The sequence below is a fragment of the Tachypleus tridentatus genome, chromosome 8, assembly GCF_004210375.1.
Source record: "Tachypleus tridentatus isolate NWPU-2018 chromosome 8, ASM421037v1, whole genome shotgun sequence".
Classification (NCBI taxonomy): domain Eukaryota; kingdom Metazoa; phylum Arthropoda; class Merostomata; order Xiphosura; family Limulidae; genus Tachypleus; species Tachypleus tridentatus.
The window spans coordinates 51,646,609-51,673,153 of NC_134832.1; the positions used below are offsets into that span (position 1 = coordinate 51,646,609).

The following is a 26,545-nucleotide window of genomic DNA, read 5'->3' on the forward strand; positions in this document are numbered from 1 at the left end:
GTTTGATAATATGTTTTAATGTATCTTAGAGATATTGTACAGATCAGTTTGATAATATGTTTTAAAGTATCTTATAGATATTGTACAGATCAGTTTGATAATATGTTTTAAAGTATCTTATAGATATTGTACAGATAAGTTTGATAATATGTTTTAATGTATCTTAGAGATATTGTACAGATCAGCTTGATAATATGTTTTAATGTATCTTAGAGATATTGTACAGATCAGTTTGATAATATATTTTAATGTATCTTAGAGATATTGTACAGATCAGTTTGATCATATGTTTTAAAGTATCTTACAGATATTGTTCAGGTAAGTTTAATAATCTATTTTGAAACGTTTAAAAAAATAAGTGTCTTATAAACAACAGTCATTGTCGATTGGGGGATTATTCGACTGAAAATTCCGTTTTAATTGGAACTTTCAACAAAGGACTGCAAAACATAATTGCTCAAGCACTCAGAAGAGTCAACGTGCACGAAATTACCACAGCTGTAAAAGTCATATCATCTACCAATGAATATGTTTTAAATCAGTTTTTCTGGCTGAATAACAAGGTTGAGGAAATCCCGAATTTCGCGAAAAAATCAAAAAAATTTCATCAAATATTCTAAGATACTTAAGGGTATAAACATGATACGTTTATGACTAAATAATACTGAAAGAACCCTTCAAGGGCTAATTTTAAAGTGAAACTTATAGACGAATTTCAAAGAAGGTGTATTGCTAAATGAAAATATCACCGCCTGAGGTTTCACTTTCGTTTTATTATATTGCAGTTGAAAATGGTTCTTTTTCCTTTATCATCGACGTAGTGAAAAGCCTTCCATTTTCGTTACGTGGAAATGGCCCGTTTTATATATATACACATATATATATATTCCTACGCAAACCCAATTTATTACAGTTATATATTTTGTTTACAGTGGGTCAGTATACATTTTTGGCCTTGTGGGCGCATAATATTCCACTACGAGATACGAATTGTGGATTATTGGAAAAGTGTTTCATTTGACAAAGTTAAAATACAATGAGCGAAACTGTAATCAGAAAATTTAAACAGGGAAACTGTTATTTAATTTTAAGATGTTCATACCGTTCGTAGGTGAGGCTGTACGTTTAATTATGATAGTGCTAAAACTAAGTTAGTTGAAGCAAAATGTGTAATTATAATAGCGCTGAAACTAGGTTAATTTTGGTGAGGTCATACGTGTAATTATAATAGTGCTGAAACTAAGTTAGTTTTGGTGAGGTTATACGTGTAATTATGATGGTGCTAAAACTCAGTTAGTTGAAGCAAAATGTGTAATTATAATAGCGCTGAAACTAGGTTAATTTTGGTGAGGTCATACGTGTAATTATAATAGTGCTGAAACTAAGTTAGTTTTGGTGAGGTTATACGTGTAATTATGATGGTGCTAAAACTCAGTTAGTTGAAGCAAAATGTGTAATTATAATAGCGCTGAAACTAGGTTAATTTTGGTGAGGTCATACGTGTAATTATAATAGTGCTGAAACTAAGTTAGTTTTGGTGAGGTTATACGTGTAATTATGATGGTGCTAAACTCAGTTAGTTGAAGCAAAATGTGTAATTATAATAGCGCTGAAACTAGGTTAATTTTGGTGAGGTCATACGTGTAATTATAATAGTGCTGAAACTAAGTTAGTTTTGGTGAGGTTATACATGTAATTATGATGGTGCTAAAACTCAGTTAGTTGAAGCAAAATGTGTAATTATAATAGCGCTGAAACTAGGTTCATTTTGGTGAGGTCATACGTGTAATTATAATAGTGCTGAAACTAAGTTAGTTTTGGTGAGGTTATACGTGTAGTTTTATGATAGTGTAGATTTTCCCTTTCTTTCTGTCCCCCATTATACAGACTTACAACACTAAAATCAGAGGTTTTATTCACTTCGAAGAATACAGTAGACAACTCCATGTGGCTTTATTATAAATCACACTCACACACACTGTTAATTTGTTTGAACTTTTGCCAACAACTTCGTGTTTATTTCTAACTTTTATGATTCAGAGAGCAGTATTAGAACATAGGAACAACATGTACGTATAATATATTTGAACTATTAATTATAAGTTAGGCTTATAATCAGCTTACACGTATGAGAACAGATGTTGGTCCGTTTTCTTTTTCTGATATTCCCTAACGAATAGATAATGATGTTTGGTCATATTTGTTTTGGTGTTACTGTTTGTTTATTTTATAAATAACTAATTGCAGAAGCTGGATGGTAGTTTGTGGTACACTCCTCCTTCAGCGAGTCGTTTATTGTTCTTGTTTTTTCTAAGGTTCTATTGGGACTTATGCATGCTGTTCTTCCTCGTCGCAAACCTTATCGTTCTACCAGTGGCTATTTCATTCTTCAATGATGACCTATCAGCTCGCTGGATTGCTTTCAACTGTCTCTCTGACACCATTTTCCTTTTAGATATTGTTGTGAATTTTAGAACAGGTAAATTTTTCATTGTTTATTCATGTTTATGTCGCAGAGATATACAACCATTACTTTATTGTTTGTTTGTACTTTAAACAACAAACTCTTACACATCTACATAGTAACTCTAGTACAAAAAGGCTTATAATACAAAATAACAACAATCGTACTTTGATATAATAAAATAACAGCGGAGGATTTACCCGGTAGCCCTGGTTGTCTTCTCTATGTGTCGTCTTTATAAAAAATTTAAATACTTATGTATTACTACGCCACCGGACTTCGGTTCAATAAGACAAGTAGTTCCAGTTGTGTAAAGCTAAATTTTACACGTGTGACGTCATCAGAAGATTAACGAACTCGTGTTCAAAACTAAATATCCGTTTATGGACTTCAGGTGTTCAGTCTAAGCAGTCCAGCAAACTACACCCTCTGATTACAGCAACGCAACTGATTAACTAATCTATTATTTGTCTTTTTATTTATTATATTTAGGTTTAGTGATAAAAACTCTCATAAAATATATAAAAAACGAAGTCAGGTGTTCAAACTCTTTTTTACAAAGCGTAAATACGTAGGAAACAACTTTTGAAAAAAGAACAAATTCGGCGATTTCAAAGTTATACCTGTGAATTTATTAAGGTATTCCTATTGGTAAGATCACAGCCAAGTTTCTCTTAGCAATAGAAAACATTAAATGATATGGAAAAAGTTTAATGAAACTATTATAGACGTAGAGCAATTCTAAATTAAAGTAAAAATCAAAGTTATTATTGAAGTAAAACGTTTTTTTTTTAGTTAGAGCCAACAACTTCCCACCGAAGCAAGCTAATTATGTAAATTAAAACTAAAAATATTTTGAGAAATAAACACCTGCGCATGTTAACAGGTTTCTGTAATCAATTTCAAGTTAAAATCATGTGTTTGTTAGTGGCGGAAGTCCAAGCTTTTGAAGTCAGGTTTTTTTAAACATTTTATTTAAGTTAAAACTAACGATACGTAATTTAGTTACTTTGTTTTGCAAATTGTATAATTGTTTTACTAAACTTGTGACACTGTGGCGTCGTCACAACGCATCACATCGTAGCTCTGGAACAGACGTGATCTAGTGATTAGCGTGCCTAACTGTGAAACCTAGGGTCCAAAAGTTCGCATACCCTTTTCAGCAAAATCGCGCTCTACGTTTCGGAGCCGTGGATGCGTTATAAGAGAGACAATTAATTCACACATTTCAAGAGTTGGGGTAAAGCGCCTTCCTTCTATTATATCAGTTCCAAGTTAGGGATTTTTAGGACAGACAGCCCCTGTGTAGCTCTGTGCCAACATCCAACAACAATGAAGGCCATCTTTATTTACGCCAGAAGATGTAGTTTCATGTTTTGATGCAATTAGAAGTGAACGTACGTTAAAACTATATTATTTTATCAATTAGTACTCGAGTTTTTTCTCTGTACATAAGGTGCTTATGTGAAATTAATTAAGGCGTGGTTATCCACCGCTCAGTGAATGTTCAAGGCTTACCCTAAACAAGAAGGCTTCTATAAACCATACACACGTATTGATGTTTAGAACCTCTTATATATTATGATGTGACGTCATTTTTTCGACCAATCAGAATAAGGTCTGGCTTAAAGAACCATCAAAACCTTATTTCTTTGTTTCTATCTTAAACACTTCTTTTTGTTATCTCATGACCATAAGCAGACCTTCACGTTCGTACTGAAACCACCGTAGTGACCAGACGTAAACTACTTCTATGCTGCACTCCCTCTAGTGTTCACATTCAACCAACTTATCTTTCTGTACTCAAACGTGATGGTAAAGATGAAAAACATAGCTCAGCGCTGATTCGTGGAGAATCCTTCCATACTCCTAACGGGTGACAGCCAATGAGCATCAAAGCGACTGCTGCAAGACAATCGGAAACTGTTTGTTTTGTTTTTTAAACTTGTTTTGAGACTCAAATCAGGGAAACGTTGGAAACTTATTACTTACGTGAGATTTGGCTTTAATACATTACAATGGAGTTTATACAGACCCATGTTGTGTAACGGAAGGTTTCTAAAACAGTTCAACCCAAGAAGGGAAAATAAAACAAGGAAATCTTGGACTTCTACCTACTGTCCTGTTCCATGTCTTATACCACAATGCTTCTATCTACTGTCCTGTACCGTGTCTTATACCACAATACTTCTACCTACTGTCCTGTTCCATGTCTTATACCACAATACTTCTACCTACTGTCCTGTTCCATGTCTTATACCACAATACTTCTACCTACTGTTCTGTACCGTGTCTTATACCACAATACTTCTACCTACTGTTCTGTACCGTGTCTTATACCACAATACTTCTACCTACTGTTTTGTACCGTGTCTTATACCACAATACTTCTACCTACTGTTTTGTACCATGTCTTATACCACAATACTTCTACCTACTGTTCTGTACCGTGTCTTATACCACAATACTTCTACCTACTGTTTTGTACCATGTCTTATACCACAATACTTCTACCTACTGTTTTGAAAACCAGGTCTTATACCACAATATTTCTACCTACTGTTCTTGTACCGTGTCTTATACCACAATACTTCTACCTACTGTTTTGTACCATGTCTTATACCCACAATATTTCTACCTACTGTTTTGTACCATGTCTTATACCACAATACTTCTACCTACTGTTCTGTACCGTGTCTTATACCACAATACCTCTACCTACTGTCCTGTTCCATGTCTTATACCACAATACTTCTACCTACTGTTCTTGTACCTGTGTCTTATACCACAATATTTCTACCTACTGTTTTGAAACCATGTCTTTATACCACAATATTTCTACCTACTGTTCTGTACCGTGTCTTATACCACAATACTTCTACTCCACTGTTCTTGTACCGTGTCTTATACCACAATACTTCTACCTACTGTTTTGAAAACGTGCCATGTCTTATACCACAATACTTCTACCTACTGTTCTGTACCGTGTCTTATACCAATAATATTTCTACCTACTGTTCTGTACCGTGTCTTATACCACAATATTTCTACCTACTGTTCTTGTACTGTGTCTTATACCACAATATTTCTACCTACTGTTTTGTACCTGTGTCTTATACCACAATATTTCTACCTACTGTTTTGTACACCATGTCTTATACCACAATACTTCTACCTACTGTTCTGTACCGTGTCTTATACCACAATACTTCTACCTACTGTTTTGTACCATGTCTTATACCACAATACTTCTACCTACTGTTTTGTACCATGTCTTATACCACAATACTTCTACCTACTGTTTTGTACCATGTCTTATACCACAATACTTCTACCTACTATTCTGTACCGTGTCTTATACCACAATACTTCTACCTACTGTTTTGTACCGTGTCTTATACCACAATACTTCTACCTACTGTCCTGTACCGTGTCTTATACCATAATACTTCTACCTATTGTTTTGTTCTGTGTCTTATACCATCTGTTCCGTTCTGTTTAATTTCTTATGCCATAAGACATCTGTGTTCCTTTCAAATAGGTACTGGATAATAATAATACATATTTTTAATTTATAATCAATTAAAACATGAGGATAATCGGATTTTTTGTTTTAGTATTTCTTTTAAGCACAGTTATATTTTGTTTTAGTGTTTCTTATAAGCGCAGCTTTTTTTGGCTGCGTGTGGCCTAGTGCTTAATGTGCCGGACTGTAAATCAGAGATTCAATGGTTCACAAAACTTCTCTCTTCACTTTGGTGTTTAGAGTGTAAGAATTATCATCTGAATGGTAAAACTCAATAACAGTGCCTCATTAAAATGCCACACACGGCACTCTTTTCTGTAAGTATAGAGGAAAAAACCTAACGTTTTAAAACAGTGTAAAATGTAGCTTTTCGTGTCTGTTAAGAATGTTGAAAATGACAGAGTCTGTTCATATTATTTGTTTCATTGTTTTGTTGGAATTCGCGCAAAGCTATTTAAGGGCTGTATGCGCTAATCGCCCCTAATTTAGCAGTGTCAGTGTCTAATGTCAACACATTAGATTAGTTTGTTTGGTTTGGTTTGTATTTCGCGTAAAGCCACACGAGGGCTATCTGTGCTAGCCGTCCCTAATTTAGCAGTGTAAGACTAGAGGGAAGGCAGCTAGTATTCACCGCCCACCGTCAACTCTGGGGCTACTCTTTTACTAACGAATAGTAGGATTGACCGTCACATTGTAACGTCCCCACGGCTGAAGTGGCAAGCATGTTGACTGTCACGAGGATTTGAACCCGCGACCCTCAGATTACGAGTATAGTAACCTAACCACCTGACCATGGCTGGCCCCATACTATTAAGCTGAACAGCATTGATACAGATATGTTTAATGTGTAGAATATAATTTGTTTCCTACGAAATTCGGACATCTGCGTTCTGTCTACAATTGGAAGTGATTTCGTGATTATAGTGTGTAAAGTTACCAATAACTCACCAGGGGGCGTAGAAATTAACATCGAGTATCGACCATTGTACACATCAAGTTGAAATTTTTTGGTGTATTTGACACGTGACAACTGACACTAAATTAATCCTTGGATAAATTTACTTTCTATTAAGCAAATATTTTTGTTTATGGTCCTGTGTCATTTTTTTTACTACAATTACGAGTCCAAATGTCTATTTTAATATTGTTCTATTATTTCTAAAACAAAATATGGCAAGCTGAAAAACCTATACTTTTATCTGAATAACCTTGCAGAATGAGATCATTATAGATAATTTAAAGCTTTTTTTATTCAAGTTAAATGTTATATATATATATATTCATTTAATATACAATGTTTTGCATGCTGTACTACAATTTTAGCTATTTAGTAAATTTATTTTAATCTACATAATGCAAATAAAGGCGTCGTCTTACTAGATGGTTACAGATAATTTAAACAACAGCGCCATCTATTGATATGATTCTTTTCCAGGAATAATGAATCGTGACAATTCAGAGCAAGTGATTCTCGATCCTAAGCTTATTGCTAAGTACTACATCCGAACTTGGTTTTTCCTGGACCTAATCAGTTCCATTCCCTTGGATTATATTTTCCTCATATTTAACCAGGACTACAGTGATAATTTTCAACTCTTACACGCTGGCCGGGCCTTGAGAATCATAAGATTAGCCAAGATGTTAAGTTTGCTGAGACTTTTACGTCTCTCAAGACTGGTTCGATACGTCAGTCAGTGGGAAGAAGTTTATGTAAGTTGGCGTAATACTGAGTTTTGTTTTGTGTACATATGTCGATATTTGTAAAATCAGTTGTTAACTTACTCTTCAATCGCTCCCATAAAGTTTTAGTAAAAGTTTTCAATCTCTTAATGGAAATGGTTCGAAATGTTGTGCAGTCGCCAAACGAAAGCTTCTTTTGGAAGAATGAATAATATTGAAATTGCTTTGACGCTTTTGGATATAGATTAAAAATGAACACGTGCATTAGTGACGATTAACATATATCCACTAATCGTAAAAAAATAATGATTTATTGAGTTGTTCTGATCTGTTTCACGAGTTAATGTGTGTAGAAGTTGGACGGAAAGTTTTATCTCTAAAGGAAGTAACGTGAGTTACGTGCAAGGTTAATTTTAGTTTCACTCTACAGTGAAGTTAAACAAGTGAATTAGTTTGAAAATACGTTTAAACTATACTAGTTACATATAGTGTTTCACTCTAGAGTGAACTGACACGGAAAAATCTGGTATAAAAACTGTTTTAACAACAGAAGGGAATATCTGTATAAATAAACGTCAACATGTGTGTCTGTATGTCTGTTCTTTAAATGTTTCCACATTTTTTCATCAGTCAGCACCAAAATTGACACAGTGATACGGGATGGCATGAGGAAGGTCATTGAGGGAATTGAACCTTCCTTCCTAACTTCGGAAAACTACCAGTTTGGTATATTCATCAGCAGTCTAATGAACTATGTAATCTCTGTTGTCAGAATTCTTTAAAACTGTATAACTTTCTTATTAGTATTGGCAACTTTATTTAGTTATTGTGCGTTTAATCCTTACTATGTTAATAAAACGAAAATAGAAACTTATCCTTTGAAATAGAACTTTAATTTCTTCCCCGTTGTTACAATCGAGTTTTTATTTCCTCCATCCAATGGATGGGTGCTTCGTCCAGTATACACACGCACACATATATATATATATAATTAAACAAATAAGAAACACACGATTTGGATTTTTTTCTATTTTATTCAAGTATAAAACGAAAAATAAATAAGGACTTTCTTGTATTATTCGACAAAAAATTAACAGTGAAACTCAATATCAAATATCTGGCATAGCCAGATGGTTAAGGCGCTTTACTAGTAATCTGAGGGTCGCAGGTCCGAATCTCGGTCACAACAAACATACTTGTCCCTTTAGCCGTGGGGGGAGAGCGTTATAATGTGACGTTCAGTCCCACTATTCATTGGTAAAAGAGTAGCCCAAGATTTGGCGGGGGTTGGTGATAACTAGCTGCCTTTCCTCTAGTCTTACACTGCTAAATTAAGGACGACTAGCGCAGATAGTTCTCGTGTAGCTTTGGGCGAAATTTAAAAACAAAACAAAAACAAAGAAATAAAATTCCTTTAAATTGAACCATGTCTGAATTACAGTTGGAATTCTTCATTTCAGTCTTCTCTACAAATTACCACATTATCTTCAATGTTATATGAGTTTCTGAACGTTTCGGAAGTACAATTACAATTAGCTGATATTTATTATTCTGACAAGTTAATTCTTGATAGTGGATGTTTTGTAACATTACGGTGATACCTTTTGAAATTTTTAACTAATGTTATTTAATGTTTGTAAAATGTTCCCTTCAATGTATGTGTGCAATTACAGCATTTCCAACTGTAGACATACCATGAATTATATATGTATACACGACAAGTGGCGTAAGGAAGCTCAGAACCACGACTAAAGTTTGTTTGATAAAGTTTATCAGAAACCTGATAAATTGGGGTACCTAAAAGGGAAGGTGTTAAAAAATACATAACGTAAAGAGTACACTTAGAAAAAAATATATAGAGAGAGAAAATGAGAGAGAATTGTTTTGAATTTCGCGCAAAGCTACACGAGGGCTATCTGCGCTAGCCGTCCCTAATTTAGAAGTGTAAGACTAGAGAGAAAGCAGCTAGTCATCACCATCCACCGCGAACTCTTGGGCTACTCTTTTATCAACTAATAGTGGGATTGACCGTCACATTATAACACCCCCACGGCTGAAAGGGCGAGCATGTTTGGTGCGACCGGGATTCGAACCCGAGACCCTCGGATGACGAGTCGAACGCCTTAACACACTTGGCCATGCCGGGCCAAATGAGAGAGAAACGAAAAGCAAAAGGAAATTAAACGAAGAAAACGAAATATTTAGAAGTGAAGGATTTTTATTTTAATTATTCATACGTCTAAAAAGCCAGATTCAAACCTTTCTATTGGATCGATTTTTTTTTAGACCACGTACTTAGTACTCAGGGGAATGGATAGCACTTGAGTTTTTAGATATATACTGACAAAGAACTTTTATCCCAACTTTCCACTGACTGTATAAAAAGTATTGTATCTGTGTATATATCTTCTTTCGTTAATGAAAACAGCTTTCATTTCCAACAAAGCAAACCAGGCGTATTTGCGTCACATTTCTAGAATAAACAATTAGTGTCGTGTTTTATACAGTCAAGTATTCCTGATTTTCCTCACGGTAAGTAATTCTTTTTTTCTCTCTCTCTTTAACGTTGAGGGTGTTGTTTTCTTCACCTGCCTAACGACACAGTTGAGTTAACCCTAGAAAAGTAGTAACAAACAACTTGTGTGGAATACTTTTGGTGTGTCTGTCCTCCTTAATAGAAACGTCCATTATTCTCAAGAAAAGAAATCAGACATATAAACGTCACACTTCGAGAATAAACACAATTAGCGCCGTTTATTTATGTTTTCCTTCTTTATTAAGCACTTAAGTGCAAATTTGTGTTGTTCTGGTAGTATTTGTCATGTAGTTTTACAGTAAAACACGGGACTATTTTTTCTGATTAATTCCGTGTTTTTCCTCCATTTGTTTAAGTTCGCGTATCCATACACAGCAGGTTAATTGACCGTTATCTGTCAGTTAATTGAATATCTTATATCAGTAGATTTTTGTTGTACGGAAAGTAAATTGTGTTGTAGCTTTAGAAAGTTTGATTGTATGTTTTTTTAATCGATTTTATTTTTCGTTAACAATAAAAGACAGAACGTGAAGACAGAAGTACTTTGGGTTTGATTGGATTTTCGCACAAAGTTACTCGAGGGCTATCTTCGTTAGCGTGTGTTTTTCTTATAGCAAAGCCACATCAGGCTATCTGCTCAGCCCACCGAGGGGAATCGAACCCCTGATTTTAGCGTTGTAAATCCGGAGACATACCGCTGTATTAGCGGGGGGCCTTCGTTAGCCGTCCCTAATTTAGCAGCGAAACACTAGAGGGAAGGTAGCTAGTCATCACCACCCACCGCCAACTCTTGGGCTACTCTTTTACCTATGAATAGTGGAATTGACCGTCACATTATAACGTCCCCGCGGCTGAAAGGGCGAGCATGTTTGGTGTGACGGGGATTCGAACACTCGACTCTCAGATTACGAGTCGAGAGCCTTAACCACCTAGCCAGACGTACTTTTAGCTACTAGCTATATATATCTACTTGATTGGACTCTTACTGTGTGTAATGTTTCTTGTTTTGTAGCTAACGGTCATGGTAAATCAGATTATTTATGCCTTGTTGGACACACTCTATTTGGCGTTAAAAGAAAGATTGTTTTTTTATTCTGACGTTGAAATTTAAATTAATGTTTCCTGTGTAACGTCATAATTGAAACAGTTATCTTTGTTTGTAGTTAAGTACAAAGTTACACAATAAGTTGTCTGTGATGTGTCCACCAGGTTTTTAGCATTGTAAGTCTGCATGGTTACCGATGTGTCACTGACGGGGGGTGACAAAACTTAAATATTGTTTTCCAAGTGTCAGGTGCAAATATTAAATCTTGAGCTTATAAAAGTACTCGTGTAATTTAAAGTTTGTTGATTAGCTGTTTTATGGTAAAGCCACGTTGGACTTATTGTTGGGTCTAAAATCTGACCTCGAATTTTAGCGTTGTAAGTACGTAAACTTACCGCTGTTCAGTTGGGGTGCCCGATGTTTAAAAGAACTGTTATTGGCACACTCATAACTCAGATATGGCAGTCTTTAGTAATAATTACGTTTCTACATGGTTCACACATCTTAATAATAAATATTAGTTTAAAATATTATTCAACTTTTTAACCTCAGTATTTTTATAGTTAATTATTATAAAATATATTCACGTACCTTTTATAACTAAAAATATGTTTGTTGGTTTGTTTGTTTCGAATTTCGCGCAAAGCTACCCGAGGGTTATCTGCGCTAGCCGTCCCTAATTTAGCAGTGTTAGACTAGAGGGAAGGCATCTAGTCATCACCACCCACCGCCAACTCTTGGGCTACTCTTTTACCAACGATTGGTGGGATTGACCGCACATTATAACGCCTCTAGGGCTGAAAGGGCGAACGTGTTTGATGTGACTAGGATTCGAACCCGCGAACCTCGGATTACTAGTCGAACGCCTTAACACGCTTGGTCATGCCGGGCCTACTAAATAAAATAATTGCTTGGATAAGTTGATTCGCTACATTTCACGTTTCAGTTTTCTGTATTCATAAACTGGGATATTTAAAAGTGGATAATTATCGGATCGTTTTGGACAAAAATGATACAATATAACCAACATCTTGTATATAAGAGTGAAGCTCTAATACTGACAATTCAGAAAGTAGGTAGAACAGAAAGAATTCTCTAGCTCTGAACGCCCACATATCTTTACAATATACTGTTTCACTAATTGTGTTAATTAGAGCTTGGGGATTTATTTCCATCTTAAGTTTATACTCTTAATTTAACCAGTTTATGTTTGCGTGAACTTTATGGACATTTAAGACCACCAAAGGAGTTCTTTATTTGACAAAAGAACAATACTGTGTGTTCCACGCGCCACAGAAGTGTAACTGATGTAGAAATCTAGAGAAATTTGTAACATAGATGGCGCTTCTTCTCTGTTAGTTTTGGAATTTCGCACAAAGCTACTCGAGGGCTATCTGTGCTAGCCGTCCCTAATTTAGCAGTGCAAGACTAGAGGGAAGGCAGCTAGTCATCACCACCCACCGCCAACTCTTGGGCTACTCTTTTACCAACGATTGGTGGGATTGACCGCACATTATAACGCCCCTAGGGCTGAAAGGGCGAACGTGTTTGGTGTGACTAGGATTCGAACTCGCGAACCTCGGATTACTAGTCGAACGCCTTAACACGCTTGGTGATGCCGGGCCTACTAAATAAAATAATTGCTTGGATAAGTTGATTCGCTACATTTCACGTTTCAGTTTTCTGTATTCATAAACTGGGATATTTAAAAGTGGATAATTATCGGATTGTTTTGGACAAAAATGATACAATATAACCAACATCTTGTATATAAGAGTGAAGCTCTAATACTGACAATTCAGAAAGTAGGTAGAACAGAAAGAATTCTCTAGTTCTGAACGCCCACATATCTTTACAATATACTGTTTCACTAATTATGTTAATTAGAGCTTGGGGATTTATTTCCATCTTAAGTTTATACTCTTAATTTAACCAGTTTATGTTTGCGTGAACTTTATGGACATTTAAGACCACCAAAGGAGTTCTTTATTTGACAAAAGAACAATACTGTGTGTTCCACGTGCCACAGAAGTGTAACTGATGTAGAAAGCTAGAGAAATTTGTAACATAGATGGCGCTTCTTCTCTGTAATGACGCAAGAAAAGTATTGTAAAGCAGTATTGAATACATATAACAACTGTGAACTATGACGTAGGCCTAATAGTATTAAATACATGTAACAACTATGAACTATGACGTAGGCCTAATAGTATTAAATACATGTAACAACTGTGAACTATGACGTAGGCCTAATAGTATTAAATACATGTAACAACTGTGAACTATGACATAGGCCAATTTGGTGAATTTTGCCTAAAACTACAAGAGGGCTATCTTTAAAAGCGATAGTCTAGGAGGAGCTAGTCAAAACCACCCACCGTCAGTTCTTGGGCTACTTTTATACCAACGAATAGTGGAATTGACCATAACATCGTAACGTCTCCACGGTTGAAAAGGTGAACGTGTTCAGTGAAGGGAGATTAGAACACGCTACCTTCACATCGCGAGACGAGTGACCTAACCAGCCAGGTCAGGGTTAAAGGGAATCAAACTAGGATCAAAATGAAAGGCTGGTACGATGAATAATATAGTTTTAAACTGTTCATTCTTGTAATTTTAAACACCATTAAGGATGTCACAATCTGCATCTTTTCCCGTTTGTGGTCTGAACGAGAGCAGATTTCACATTAACAATATATATAATATATTCTAAAGGAAAACATTAACATCGGATGGGGAGAGGGGGTACAATAGCACCACATGAACAAATAAACGGATTAAACACAATTATAAAGTCATTCATGTGTAATCATATTGTTCAGGAATTTCAAAGGGGATTAGGTATCACTTCACGTGTTTACAGACACCTCAGTCTTCTAAGTACATGTGTTTCTATTCATATTTGCTCAGTTTACTCTTACTGCTGTCCACAATTTCTATGTCCTCTTCTTCCTTTACCAACTTTTGACCATAGTGTATATTTCTATATCTCATTCTTGCCTTTGTCCTGATTTCTTTTCATCTCTCCATTCAGGCAGTCTAATATTATCCTTGACTTTTACGTAATAAGCCGACCTCTCCACAGTCATCCCTACCAACTTGTCAAATATCTTTGAATCTACTGGTTTTCTTATCAAATTGTGTGTTTTTAAACATCCAGCTGTCTCCATCTCGTTCTTTATTCCACAAAGTTTCCAGGCCTGGTAATTGGGGTACTTTGGGTCTTTGGTTCGAATTCCCGTCGCACCAAACATGCTCGCCCTTGGGGCGCTATAATGTGACAGTCAATTCCACTATTCGTTGGTAAGAGAGTAGCCCAAGAGTTGGCGGTGAGTGGTGATGACTAGCTGCCTTCCCTCTATTCTCACACTGCTAAATTAGGGACGGCTTGCGCAGATAGCCCTCGAGTAGCTTTGAATGAAATTTAAAAACAAACAAATAAAGATATTATCAAACCGTATTCATACAAAATAATAATGTATAATAATATCATTTATCCATGACAACTTATGTTGATATGAAACACTGTCCAGATTTGATGCCTTACCACTTACAAGGTGATTATTGGATGGAACTTGTGTTGTCGTAGCTATAGTAAGGTTAACTGTTTTTACCAGGATTTTTCAATGGAATAAGAGCGCACGTATTTATTACAATATCCGTTTTGATGAAGATTCAAGAAAAACCGTTATTCTTGCTTATTTTTTCATCTGCTCGAGCCATTACGTCAACTAATATCACGAGAGCCTCGCGCAGCGAAAGAAGTGGTAACATTGTTCAAACACAACCTCGAGAAATTTTTTTTACTGTTCGTCCAAACAAAGAAACAAGAGTTGTTCATCGCAGTTTGGGCCCGGCATGGCTAAATGGGTTAAGGCGTTCGACTCGTAACCTGAGGGTCGCGGGTTCGAATCCCCGTCGCACTAAACATTCTCGCTCTTTCAGCCGTGGGGACGTTATAATGTTACGGTCGATCCCACTATTCGTTGGTAAAAGAGTAGCCCAAGAGTTGGCGGTGGGTGGTGATGACTAGCTGCCTTTCCTCTAGTCTTACGCTGCTAAATTAGGGACGGCTAGCGCAGGTAGTCCTGGTGTAGTTTTGCGCAGAATTCAAAACAAACAAACAAACATCGTAGTTTAAGATACTTGTAGGAACCTGTGTATACATATTGAAAAGATTGCAGAGAAATACTAGATTATGTTTCAAATAGGTAGAAATGGGGAAAAGGGTTTATAAAAAAGTAGGCCTAAGGTGTGATTTACTTCGTTTCTTTGTGTACGATTTTGGGGTAAATTACTAGAATTCGTAAAAGAACTGTAATGACGTAGTTCGTGCGTGTTTACTTAATTAAAACATTATATAACTTGGTTTTTATGAAGCTTTGCTATGTCTCTGTCTGAGCTATAGCATTGTACTTTTCTTCCTTTATTTTCAGTGACGTTTGGGAAGAAGATGTTGGTATACTTTTATTGTATAATATATATTTTAGTCAACACTGTTACTTATTTATGAATATATCGAACCTGCGTCAAAGACTTAACAAAGCCTTTAGAACTGTGCACGTGGATATGTATCTATATAAATCCGTGTAACCACTTTGCAAGGTGGCCTGGCATGGCCAAGCGCGTAAGGCGTGCGACTCGTAATCCGAGGTTCGCGCCCGAGTCGCCCTAAACATGCTCGCCCTCCCAGCCGTGGGGGCGTATAATGTGACGGTCAATCCCACCAATCGTTGGTAAAAGAGTAGCCCAAGAGTTGGCGGTGGGTGGTGATGACTAGCTGTCTTCCCTCTAGTCTTACACTGCTAAATTAGGGACGGCTAGCACAGATAGCCCTCGAGTAGTTTTGTGCGAAATTCCAAAACAAACAAACAAAACTTTGCAGGGTGTGAATAGATCTTCGCCAAAACTGATGTGGGAGTTCATTAGATCAGTGTAGGGATACATACAAATTTTCAGTTTTGCATTCTGCGGGTTTTATGGGCATTTTTCACAACTAATTCGTTCCCTGTTGATGGATCTTTAAGTCTGGCATAAAGGTTCACTGGGTTTTTGTCAAGAAACACGAAAATTTAGTGTTTCACATTTTACGTCTTGCAGTTTTTATGGGCGTTTTTTTACGATTACATACAAGGGAACCAACTTTCCACGCAGTAAGATAATCTTTCATTGATCATGAACTTACATGACTTCCGTTCGTTTCCGTTGTTTTTGAACTTCGCGCAAAGCTACACGAGGGCTATCTGTGCTAGCCGTCCCTAATTTAGCAGTGTCAGACTAGAGGGAAGGCAGCTAGTCCTCACCACCCACCGCCAACTCTTGGGCTACTCTTTTACCAACGAATAGTGGGATTGACCGTAACATTATAACGCCCCCACGGCTGAAAGGGCGAGCATGTTTGGCGCGACGGGGATGCGAACCCGCGACCCTCAGATTACGAGTCGAACGCCTTAACCCACCTGGCCGTGCCGGGCATAACTGCGTTCGTTTATACGGTATAGACTACTTCATGTTTCGATGCGCTGTAGAGTATTGTATGTGTTGTAGTACGGTGCATATTATTTTATGTGTCACAGTACAGTGCATACTATTTCATGTGTTACAGTACGGTGTAGACTATTTCATTTCATATATTACTGTACGTTGTAACACACTGTAATGAGTGTTGTTTGTGTTTTGTTTCAGGTTTCATAACCTGACAAATGTGTTAATGGCATACATTGCTACAATACATTTTAGTGATTTTTTGTTGTTGTTGTTTTTGCTGTTTTCCAGTTTCTCAACGTGGCGAATGTCTTCATGAAGATTTTCAACTTGATATGTATGATGCTGCTGATTGGTCACTGGAGCGGATGTCTCCAGTTTTTAGTCCCCATGCTCCAAGGATATCCAGCCAGTTCGTGGGTGTCTATAAATGAACTACAGGTACGTTGTACACTGCCATCTAGTAGTCAAAAATATTATTAACCAAATATACAGTTTAAGTCTTCTTTACTAATTAAATCTTATAATTAGATTTTGCATCTAGATATTGAAATGTTAACAGGGTTAAAACTTCAAGTCTTAACTGAAATGTAAGTCTTTATATTTTAGTATATATTTTATTAAATATCTCTGGTCAAGGTTCTTAAAAGTTTAGAATATTTGCGAGTAGTTATATTGATTGCTTACTGAGTTAATTATTTCAAAAGATTAAGGTGTCACTAGTAAAACTCAGTTTCTGCCAAATCTGGAACATGGTTTGGATTACCTTTAATCCAAAAGTAGGAATGCTATAGTTAAAATAGATATTTCTGATTGATATTTGTTTGACTGACCTAGTCAACTGCACTGCACCTTTCATTGTGTAGCTTCGGTAAAATTTAAACTTTTATGTCCTAAACTTGAAACTTCCCCGCATATCAACAGAAATCTGATACCTTTTTACTTCTAGAAATTAAACAATTTTTTTTAGCGGCTTAATTTCAATTTTACGCAAAGCTACACGAAAGTTGTCTCCGCTAACGTTCTCTGATGTACCAGTGATGCAAGCGCAGATAACCCTCGAGTAGCTATGCGCGAAATTCAAAAACAGACAAACAAGCAGTGATGCATGAGAAAGAAGGTCACTAGTCAACATCATTCATCGCCAACTTTTCTTTAATAGCGAATAGTGTGATTTACCGTCACATTATAATTCCTCCAGTGCTGAAAGGGCGAACATGATAGGTGACAGGGATTCGAACCTGCGACCCTCGGATTCCAAGTCGAGCGTCTTAACCACGAGGGTCATGCCAAGTCTTTTTGAAATCGAGTTAATATTGAAATACTTTTTTATTTATTTTTTGAAACCCTCGTCAAAACGTTATGAGCAAAAATATTCTTCACTGTCAACCCAACAGTCTCTCGTTTCATACAAACATGTAGAAAAATATTAATCACGCGAATCATGGTCCTTGGATCTATCAATCTTTTCTTTGGAAATACTTATACGATTGTGGTTATTATTGGGTCATTTTAGAAAATACAAAACACGTACATTAAGAAATTTCTTATCATAACATGAACTTTGCTAATTTATATACAGATTACACTGCACAACAGTTGTTTTGAAAAGTTTTGCTTCCTGAAACGTTTTTGCTGATTGTGACAGGTACCTGGTGGGTATGCACAAATATAGTTTTGCATCATCACGTAGGAACTCTGAAAAATAGACACTTAACTGCTTACCGGCTATAACGTATTTAATTACGTTTATGTTTCTAATACGTTATTAAGTTCAACATAATTGAAAGTGTTATGCTACTGATTTTCGTTTGTATTCAATGTCCGGTGCGTCACGTTGCAGTGTCCAACAGTAGTCAGCAAGCATTGACGGATTCCAGTTGTCCTAATATAATTTTTCCATTGTAACAATGTCCTGGTAAAACTGAAGATTTCGATGAAACGGAACGTGATGGGCAAATTTGGATGCGACTGTCGTGACCAGCAGCCAAAAGTCTATAAGGAACACCCAATAGTGTTCAAGAAGCAAAAACTTTGTTATGCAGTGTTATGGGTCAAGCACTTCAACATTGTCGCAAAAACGCGCTACGCACTTTGGGACCGTGGTTGCACCGCAAGATTGTTTTGGTTATTTTTTGAATTTCGCACAAAGCTACTCGAGGGCTATCTGTGCTAGCCGTCCCTAATTTAGCAGTGTAAGACAAGAGGGAAGGCAGCTAGTCATCACCACCCACCACCGACTCTTGGGCTACTCTTTTACCAACGAATAGTGGGATTGACCGTCACATTATAACGCCCCAACGGCTGAAAGGGCGAGCATGTTTGGTGCGACCGGGATTCAAACCCGCAACCCTCAGATTACGAGTTGAACGCCTTAACCCACCTGGCCATGCAGGGGCCTTGCACCGTAAGAATGACGACCAAATGCTGTTTCTCAATTCGTTAACTATTTGTACTGGTTGGCAGCGAATGTTACCTTCCTCTTGTGTGTTATTTGAAAATTGGAGACTTACAATAGCAGATAAGCATTTTTTTTGTTGAAACAATGAAACAAATTAGGAACTCGTGGCCGCGTTACTTTCTCTTGTTTGTTTGTTTTTTAGAATTGTGGTGAAGTAACTGGTGCTACTTGTACTTACTGCTCAAATTTATATTTCTTCAGGACGTGTATTGGCTCGAGCAGTATTCCTGGGCCTTGTTTAAAGCAATGTCTCACATGCTTTGCATTGGTTACGGGCGGTTTCCCCCACAGAATCTAACTGATATGTGGCTAACCCTACTAAGTATGATCAGTGGCGCCACCTGCTATGCGTTATTTCTTGGCCACACGACAAATCTTATCCAGACTTTAGATTCCTCTAGACGTCAATATAGAGAAAAGGTAAGAACATTTTATTTCACATTGTGGGTTGTTTTATTTGTTTAGAATTTCGCGCAAAGCTACACGAGGGCTATCTGCACTAGCCGTCCCTAATTTAGCAGTGCAAGACTAGAGTGAAGGCAGCTAGTCATCACCACCCACCGCCAACTCTTGGGCTACTCTTTACTAACAAAAGGTGGGATTGACCGTCAAATTATAACACCCCACAGCTGAAAGGGCGAGCATGATTGGTGCGACGGGATTCGAACCCGCGACCCTCAGATAACGAGTCTATTTCCTTTGCAACCTGTCCATGCCGGATCTTCGTATTGTGTTCTTTCCCCTTCCAAATAAAAAAAATTCTTGCGCGGTTCTTTGTTAAATTTAGATATTTAATCACATCAATACTTCATATAAATTCCAACTCCAATGATAACTCCTTTTTGTCTCGAAAGGATCGGTTTAAAACTCGAATGTTAAATTGAATAAAATAATTCAGCAGTAAGTCTACGGATTTACAACGAAAATCAGGGGTTCGATTCCCTTCGGTGGACTGAGCAGATAGCCCGATATGGCTTTGCTATGAGAAAACACACACAGATAAAATAATTAAGAACAAAATTCCAGATTATATAAAATATGGAAAATATACAAATTAAAATATTCATTTTTTGTCTTTATTAACACTAAGGTTTTTGATGGAATGCTATTATTTTAAGCGCTTATAATGTGTTAGTCCAATAATGAATAATCGTGTAGGTAAAGGTGCGTGAATTCTTTTTAACGTGAGTACAGAACATCATTAACCTTAGCATTTATAGATAAACAATTCTCCCAATGTTAGGCTTAACTTAAGAGAAACAAAAAATGACAAAATACATCTAATATTTTATTACGAATCTGAAACTTAAAAGCCTGTATATTTTCAGCAAATGGTGTTCTTTAGTTCAAGGTTTTTACAAAATTCCAAGTGTTCACATGGTTTTAATATCAGGTGTTTCAAGGCATTCTTTGGTATACCGTTTACTTGTTAGGTATTACTCTCGTCTAATAAACTAAATCCTGGTACTAGAATATTGATGCTTCTGTTGATAGAACGTTGTTGTAGATTGCTACTAAACAATTGTTACCTCTAGAGGGTTGTTAAACGTGGTGATAAATAGTCATCATAGATTGCCATTAAAATATTTAAGGGTTGTTGCTGGGTAGTTGTTAATTGTTTCTACATGGTGGTTGAAGATTACTGCTTGGATGTTTTTTTTTTATGGATTGTTACTAAATGGTTGTCGGTACTACTAAAATATTATTATCCTTTACGAGCCAATTACTTCTAGTGTCAGTGAATTAGATCCACGTGTGACGTATTAATGACGTCGTATTTAGACTCTAAGAATGGAGAACACTAAAGTTCTCCGTGACGGGAAACGAAGAACTTACGTGAAAATTGTGACACCTATTGGAAATCTACATGCACACAGGATAAAAATTTTGTGAAGTTGGGGGTTGCACATCGTGTAATGAAAACGTTTTTCCAGTATCATATAAGCAAAAGTTCCACTATAGTATGATTATTGTTAAAATGAATTTCGTTTGTAATCCACGTGACTTTCAAGGAGAGTATAAATTCAGTAGTAAAGTAAACTTTTAACTAAAATATCTCTAAGATATATAATTTGAAGTAAAATTTAAACATATTGTATGTGTATGGGGGATAGTAACTGGTATTACCTTAGTTTTGAATTTAAGCGAACTTTTTTTTACTAACACTAGGTGAAACAAGTGGAAGAATACATGGCCTATCGTAAATTGCCCCGGGACTTACGACAACGGATCACGGACTATTTTGAGCATCGCTATCAAGGCAAATACTACGATGAAGAAGCCATTCTTGGAGAGCTGTCCGAAAGGTTACGTGAGGTCTGTTTCAAACATATTAACCGAAATGAGCAAAAATCACAGAACGCTATTTCGAAGACAATCAACAAGCTCTGTCTATTGTAGCTGATAAATAAAATTCCACATCAGTAGTTTCGTTTAATTTTCTTTTAGTTTTTTTTTCATCTAAGTACCATAATTTGCTTTTAGTTTTCTCATCTGAATAAGTTTCCTTTAGTCTTACATAAGAATCAAAGCCTTATTTGATTCTTCTTCACATAAGTATCATAGTTTTCTTTTTACTTTCTTCACATAAATTTTTGTTATCATTTTCACATAAGTACCATAGTTTTCTTTTTATCTTCTTCACATAAGTACCATAATTTTTTCTTATCTTCTTCACATAAGTACCATAGTTTTCTTTTTATCTTCTTCACATAAGTACCATAGTTTTCTTTTTATCTTCTTCACATAAGTACCATAGTTTTCTTTTTATCTTCTACACATATGTATCATAGTTTTCTTTTTATCTTCTTCACATAAGTACCATAGTTTTCTTTTTATCTTCTTCACATAAGTACCATAGTTTTCTTTTTATCTTCTTCACATAAGTACCAGTGTTTTTTATCTTCTACACATAAGTACCATAGTTTTCTTTTTATCTTCTTCACATAAGTACCATAGTTTTTTCATCTTCTACACATAAGTATCATAGTTTTCTTTTTATATTCTTCACATAAGTATCATAGTTTTCTTTTTATCTTCTTCACATAAGTACCATAGTTTTTTATCTTCTACACATAAGTATCATAGTTTTCTTTTTATCTTCTTCACATAAGTACCATAGTGTTTTTTATCTTCTACACAAAAGTACCATAGTTTTCTTTTTATCTTCTGCACATAAGTACCATAGTTTTCTTTTTATCTTCTTCACATAAGTACCATAGTGTTTTTTATCTTCTACACATAAGTACCATAGTTTTCTTTTTATCATGTTCACATAAGTACCATAGTTTTCTTTTTATCTTCTTCACATAAGTACCATAGTTTTTTCATCTTCTACACATAAGTACCATAGTTTTCTTTTTATCTTCTTCACATAAGTATCATAATTTTCTTTTTATCTTCTTCACATAAGTATCATAATTTTCTTTTTATATTCTTCACATAAGTACCATAGTTTTCTTTTTATATTCTTCACATAAGTACCATAGTTTTTTATCTTCTTCACATAAGTACCATAGTTTTCTTTTTATCTTCTTCACATAAGTACCATAGTTTTCTTTTTATATTCTTCACATAAGTACCATAGTTTTTTATCTTCTTCACATAAGTACCATAGTTTTCTTTTTATCTTCTTCACATAAGTATCATAATTTTTTCTTTTATATTCTTCACATAAGTACCATAGTTTTTTATCTTCTTCACATAAGTACCATAGTTTTCTTTTTATCTTCTTCACATAAGTATCATAATTTTCTTTTTATATTCTTCACATAAGTACCATAGTTTTTTATCTTCTTCACATAAGTACCATAGTTTTTTATCTTCTTCACATAAGTACCATAGTTTTCTTTTTATATTCTTCACATAAGTACCATAATTTTTTATCTTCTTCACATAAGTACCATAGTTTTCTTTTTATCTTCTTCACATAAGTATCATAATTTTCTTTTTATATTCTTCACATAAGTACCATAGTTTTTTATCTTCTTCACATAAGTACCATAATTTTCTTTTTATCTTCTTCACATAAGTACCAATGCCATGAAAAATAAGACACCTGAAGAACTAGTGCTGATAAGAAGACCAATGGTTCGTCATTCTCACCCTTCTTCTTCTTCCCTCAAATATTTGAATATATGTTTACATTTGAAACACATTTGATGCCATTGCTGATTGAGCTTGTTGAGAAATTACAAATGACTTATTTTAGAACTTCGAAGAAATTTACACAAAAGGATATATTTGCATAGCCGACCCTAATTTTGAACTGTAGACAAGAGAGAAGACACCTGGTCAACAGCACCGACCACCAACTTTTGAACTACTCTTATCTGACAAAAAAACTGATATTTAACTGTCACTCTTATAACCCACCCGCTGCCACAAAATGTCGAGCACGTTTTTACAACAGTGGCTCTAAAACCATAAAGCCTAGGATTCAAAGTCCAGGCATAGTAATAGTAGGCCACGCCCGTCCCACTGTAAATATATATATTTTTTGTAAACATCCACGTGTCTTAAATCATTCAGATTATAAAACAGAAGTCTTAACAGCGCCAAAACTTTCGTTTCGTTTGTACTTAACTGTCGGTGGTTAAAACGTTTCTCGAACATGCGCTAAATTTCATAAACCATCAGTTCCTGGAAATACAGTTATGAATTTTATGCGATATTTAAAAGTTCGCTCGCACGATCGAATAAATTATTGCGTAACTGCGTTAATAGTTTATATTAAAAATTAGATTTTCTAAATCTTGAATTTATAATAAACCTCACAATTATATGGTCGACTGATTGGTTGAGAGAAAACATGTATGCGTATGTTTTCCTATAGCAAAGACACATCAGGCTACATGTTGGGTCCCCCGAGGGGGGGGGAGAAAAAGGAAGTGGTCAAGTTGCGTCGATTTCCAATAACTCTAGACTTTTTACGATTACTGTCTCTCGTTTTTACACAGCTCATTTGAAGGTTGGTGAACCTATCTGACCGAGATACCTAAACATGATTCTTTATCATTAATAGTTTTTTGTATTGCCCCCAGGTGGCACAGCAGTATGTCTGCGGACTTACAGTGCTAGAAATCGGGTTTCGAGACCCGGAGTGGGTTTGTTTATTCTTGAATTTCTCGCAAAGCTACACGAGGGCTATTTGCGCTAGCCGCCCCTAATTTTGCAGTGTAAGACTAGAGGGAAGACAGCTAGTCATCACCACCCACCGCCAACTCTTTTACCAACGAACAGTGGAATTGACCGAAACATTATAACGCCCCCACGTCTGAAAGGATGAGCATGTTTGGTGCGACCGGGGGTTTGAACTCGCGACCCTCAGATTACGACTCGAACGCCTTAGCCCACCTGGCCATGCCGGGACCCCAGAGTGGGCACAGTACAGATAGCCCTTTGTGTAGCTTTGTGCTTAACTTCAAACAATGAGTCTTTTTTTTGTTGTTCATATTTGCGTTTATAAAACTGCGGAAATATCTACGTAGTCTAAACATATCAGATATTAGAACTTAAAATATAAAACTCATTGAAATGTTAAAGTAACTACCTACTATTTTTCTTCATATTTTCTTGAGAGCAAACAAGTCAAACAGAGTAAAGAAGTTTGTGTTACAGTTGTTTCTGTTTTAATGCCTAAATCGCATAACAGTGTCAACAAACCGAAAAGGCCCGACATGGTCAAATAGTTAGGGCGCTCGATTCGTAATCTGAGGGTCGCGAGTTCGAATCCCCGTCACACCGAACATGCTCGCCCTTTCAGCCTTAGGAGCGTTATAACATGACGATCAATCCCACTACTCGTTAATAAAATAGTCCAATAGTTGGAGGGGGGTGGGGATGACTAGCTGCATTCCTTCTAGTCTTTCACTTCTAAATTAGGGACATCTAGCGAAGACAGCCCTCGTGTAGCTAAATTCAAACAAACAAACCGGATATGGTTGCATAACAGTGTTAACAAACCACAAACATTAACCTAACAGTGTTTTTGCTCAAGACACATCAATGTTCAATTTTGTTTTTGAATATCGCGCGAAGCAGCTACAGCAGGGCTATCTGCGCCAATGTTCAATTACATTAGTGAAAAGAAAGATGCGTCGTTATATGTTTTGTTTGATTTCTTGTTGTTAAACTGTGCAGTGGGCAGAGTACAGATAACCCATAAAGTTATATCAGGTCTTTCCCGATACCAAAAATACTAATACTAAATACGATAAAGTGATATTTCTCAGTATCAATGAACCCCCGGCGGTGAGACATCGGTAAGTATACAGATTTACAACAGATGTTCGATTTCCCTCGGCGAACACAGCAGAGAGCCCAATATGAGAATGATATGAAACCCACCCACAATAACAACACTTCTGGCCTGCCATGGCCAAGCGTGTTAAGGCGAGCGACTCGTGATCTGAGGGTCGCGGGTTCGCATCCCCGTCGCGCCAAACATGCTCGCCCTCCCAGCCGTGGGGGCGTTATAATGTGTCGGTCAATCCCACTATTCGTTGGTAAAAGAGTAGCCCAAGAGTTGGTGGTGGGTGGTGATGACTAGCTGCCTTCCCTCTAGTCTTACACTGCTAAATTAGGGACGGCTAGCTCAAATAGCCCTCGAGTAGCTTTGCGCGAAATTGAAAAAACAAAGTCCCATTACTTGATTAGATAAAAGTAGCCAAAGAATGTGTAATGAATACTGTCGACTTTTCCTCGTTTATTTGGTCTATTAGTTCAAACTTGAGTGACCGGTACAACCTGAAATCTTGTATAAGTTTATAAAATAAATTGTCAAAACTAAAACCCAATTCACTGTATCGGTTGAGAAAATAAAATATTAATTGTATTTGGTTTATTGAAGCAGAAAATTGCACAGTTGGCAATATGCAACATTCCACCCTCCCCACGGAAAATGAATAATCATATTTCGAAACAAGGCTTAGTGTAGAGAAAAATGGATACCCTGATTATGAACACGGGACCCTTTCGGACGCGACTGTTTGACATTTATAATTGTCACTCGCTAAGTATTACTTTATATCTCCTTCCAGGACGTTGTTAATTACAACTGCCGAGAACTGGTTGCATCAGTTCCGTTTTTTTCAAACGCTGACCAGAACTTTGTCAATGATGTGGTGACTAAACTACACTACGAAGTCTTCCAGCCTGGTGATACAATTATAAAAGAGGGAACCATAGGAAACAAGATGTACTTTATACAAGAAGGAATTGTGGACATCGTAATGTCAAATGGAGAGGTGGCTACAAGTCTCTCTGACGGATCGTATTTTGGAGGTAAGTAGAAATATTAACCCTAACGTTTGTGCTTATTCTGGTGCTTATTCTACAACTATTTTTGT

The 26,545-nt window shown here is 36.2% G+C and overlaps 1 protein-coding gene across 2 annotated transcripts in view; it reads left to right on the forward strand.

Annotated features, from left to right (window-relative positions):
* Positions 1 to 26,545, forward strand: part of LOC143222390 (potassium/sodium hyperpolarization-activated cyclic nucleotide-gated channel 2-like) — a 137,506-nt gene that overhangs the window by 100,760 nt on the left and 10,201 nt on the right. For both annotated transcript variants that reach the window (XM_076448856.1, XM_076448857.1), the window contains exons 3-8: positions 2,316 to 2,479; positions 7,426 to 7,700; positions 17,027 to 17,176; positions 19,398 to 19,616; positions 21,366 to 21,512; positions 26,237 to 26,480. In XM_076448856.1, coding sequence (XP_076304971.1) covers positions 2,316 to 2,479; positions 7,426 to 7,700; positions 17,027 to 17,176; positions 19,398 to 19,616; positions 21,366 to 21,512; positions 26,237 to 26,480 — 1,199 coding nt within the window. The remainder of the gene's footprint in view (positions 1 to 2,315; positions 2,480 to 7,425; positions 7,701 to 17,026; positions 17,177 to 19,397; positions 19,617 to 21,365; positions 21,513 to 26,236; positions 26,481 to 26,545) is intronic.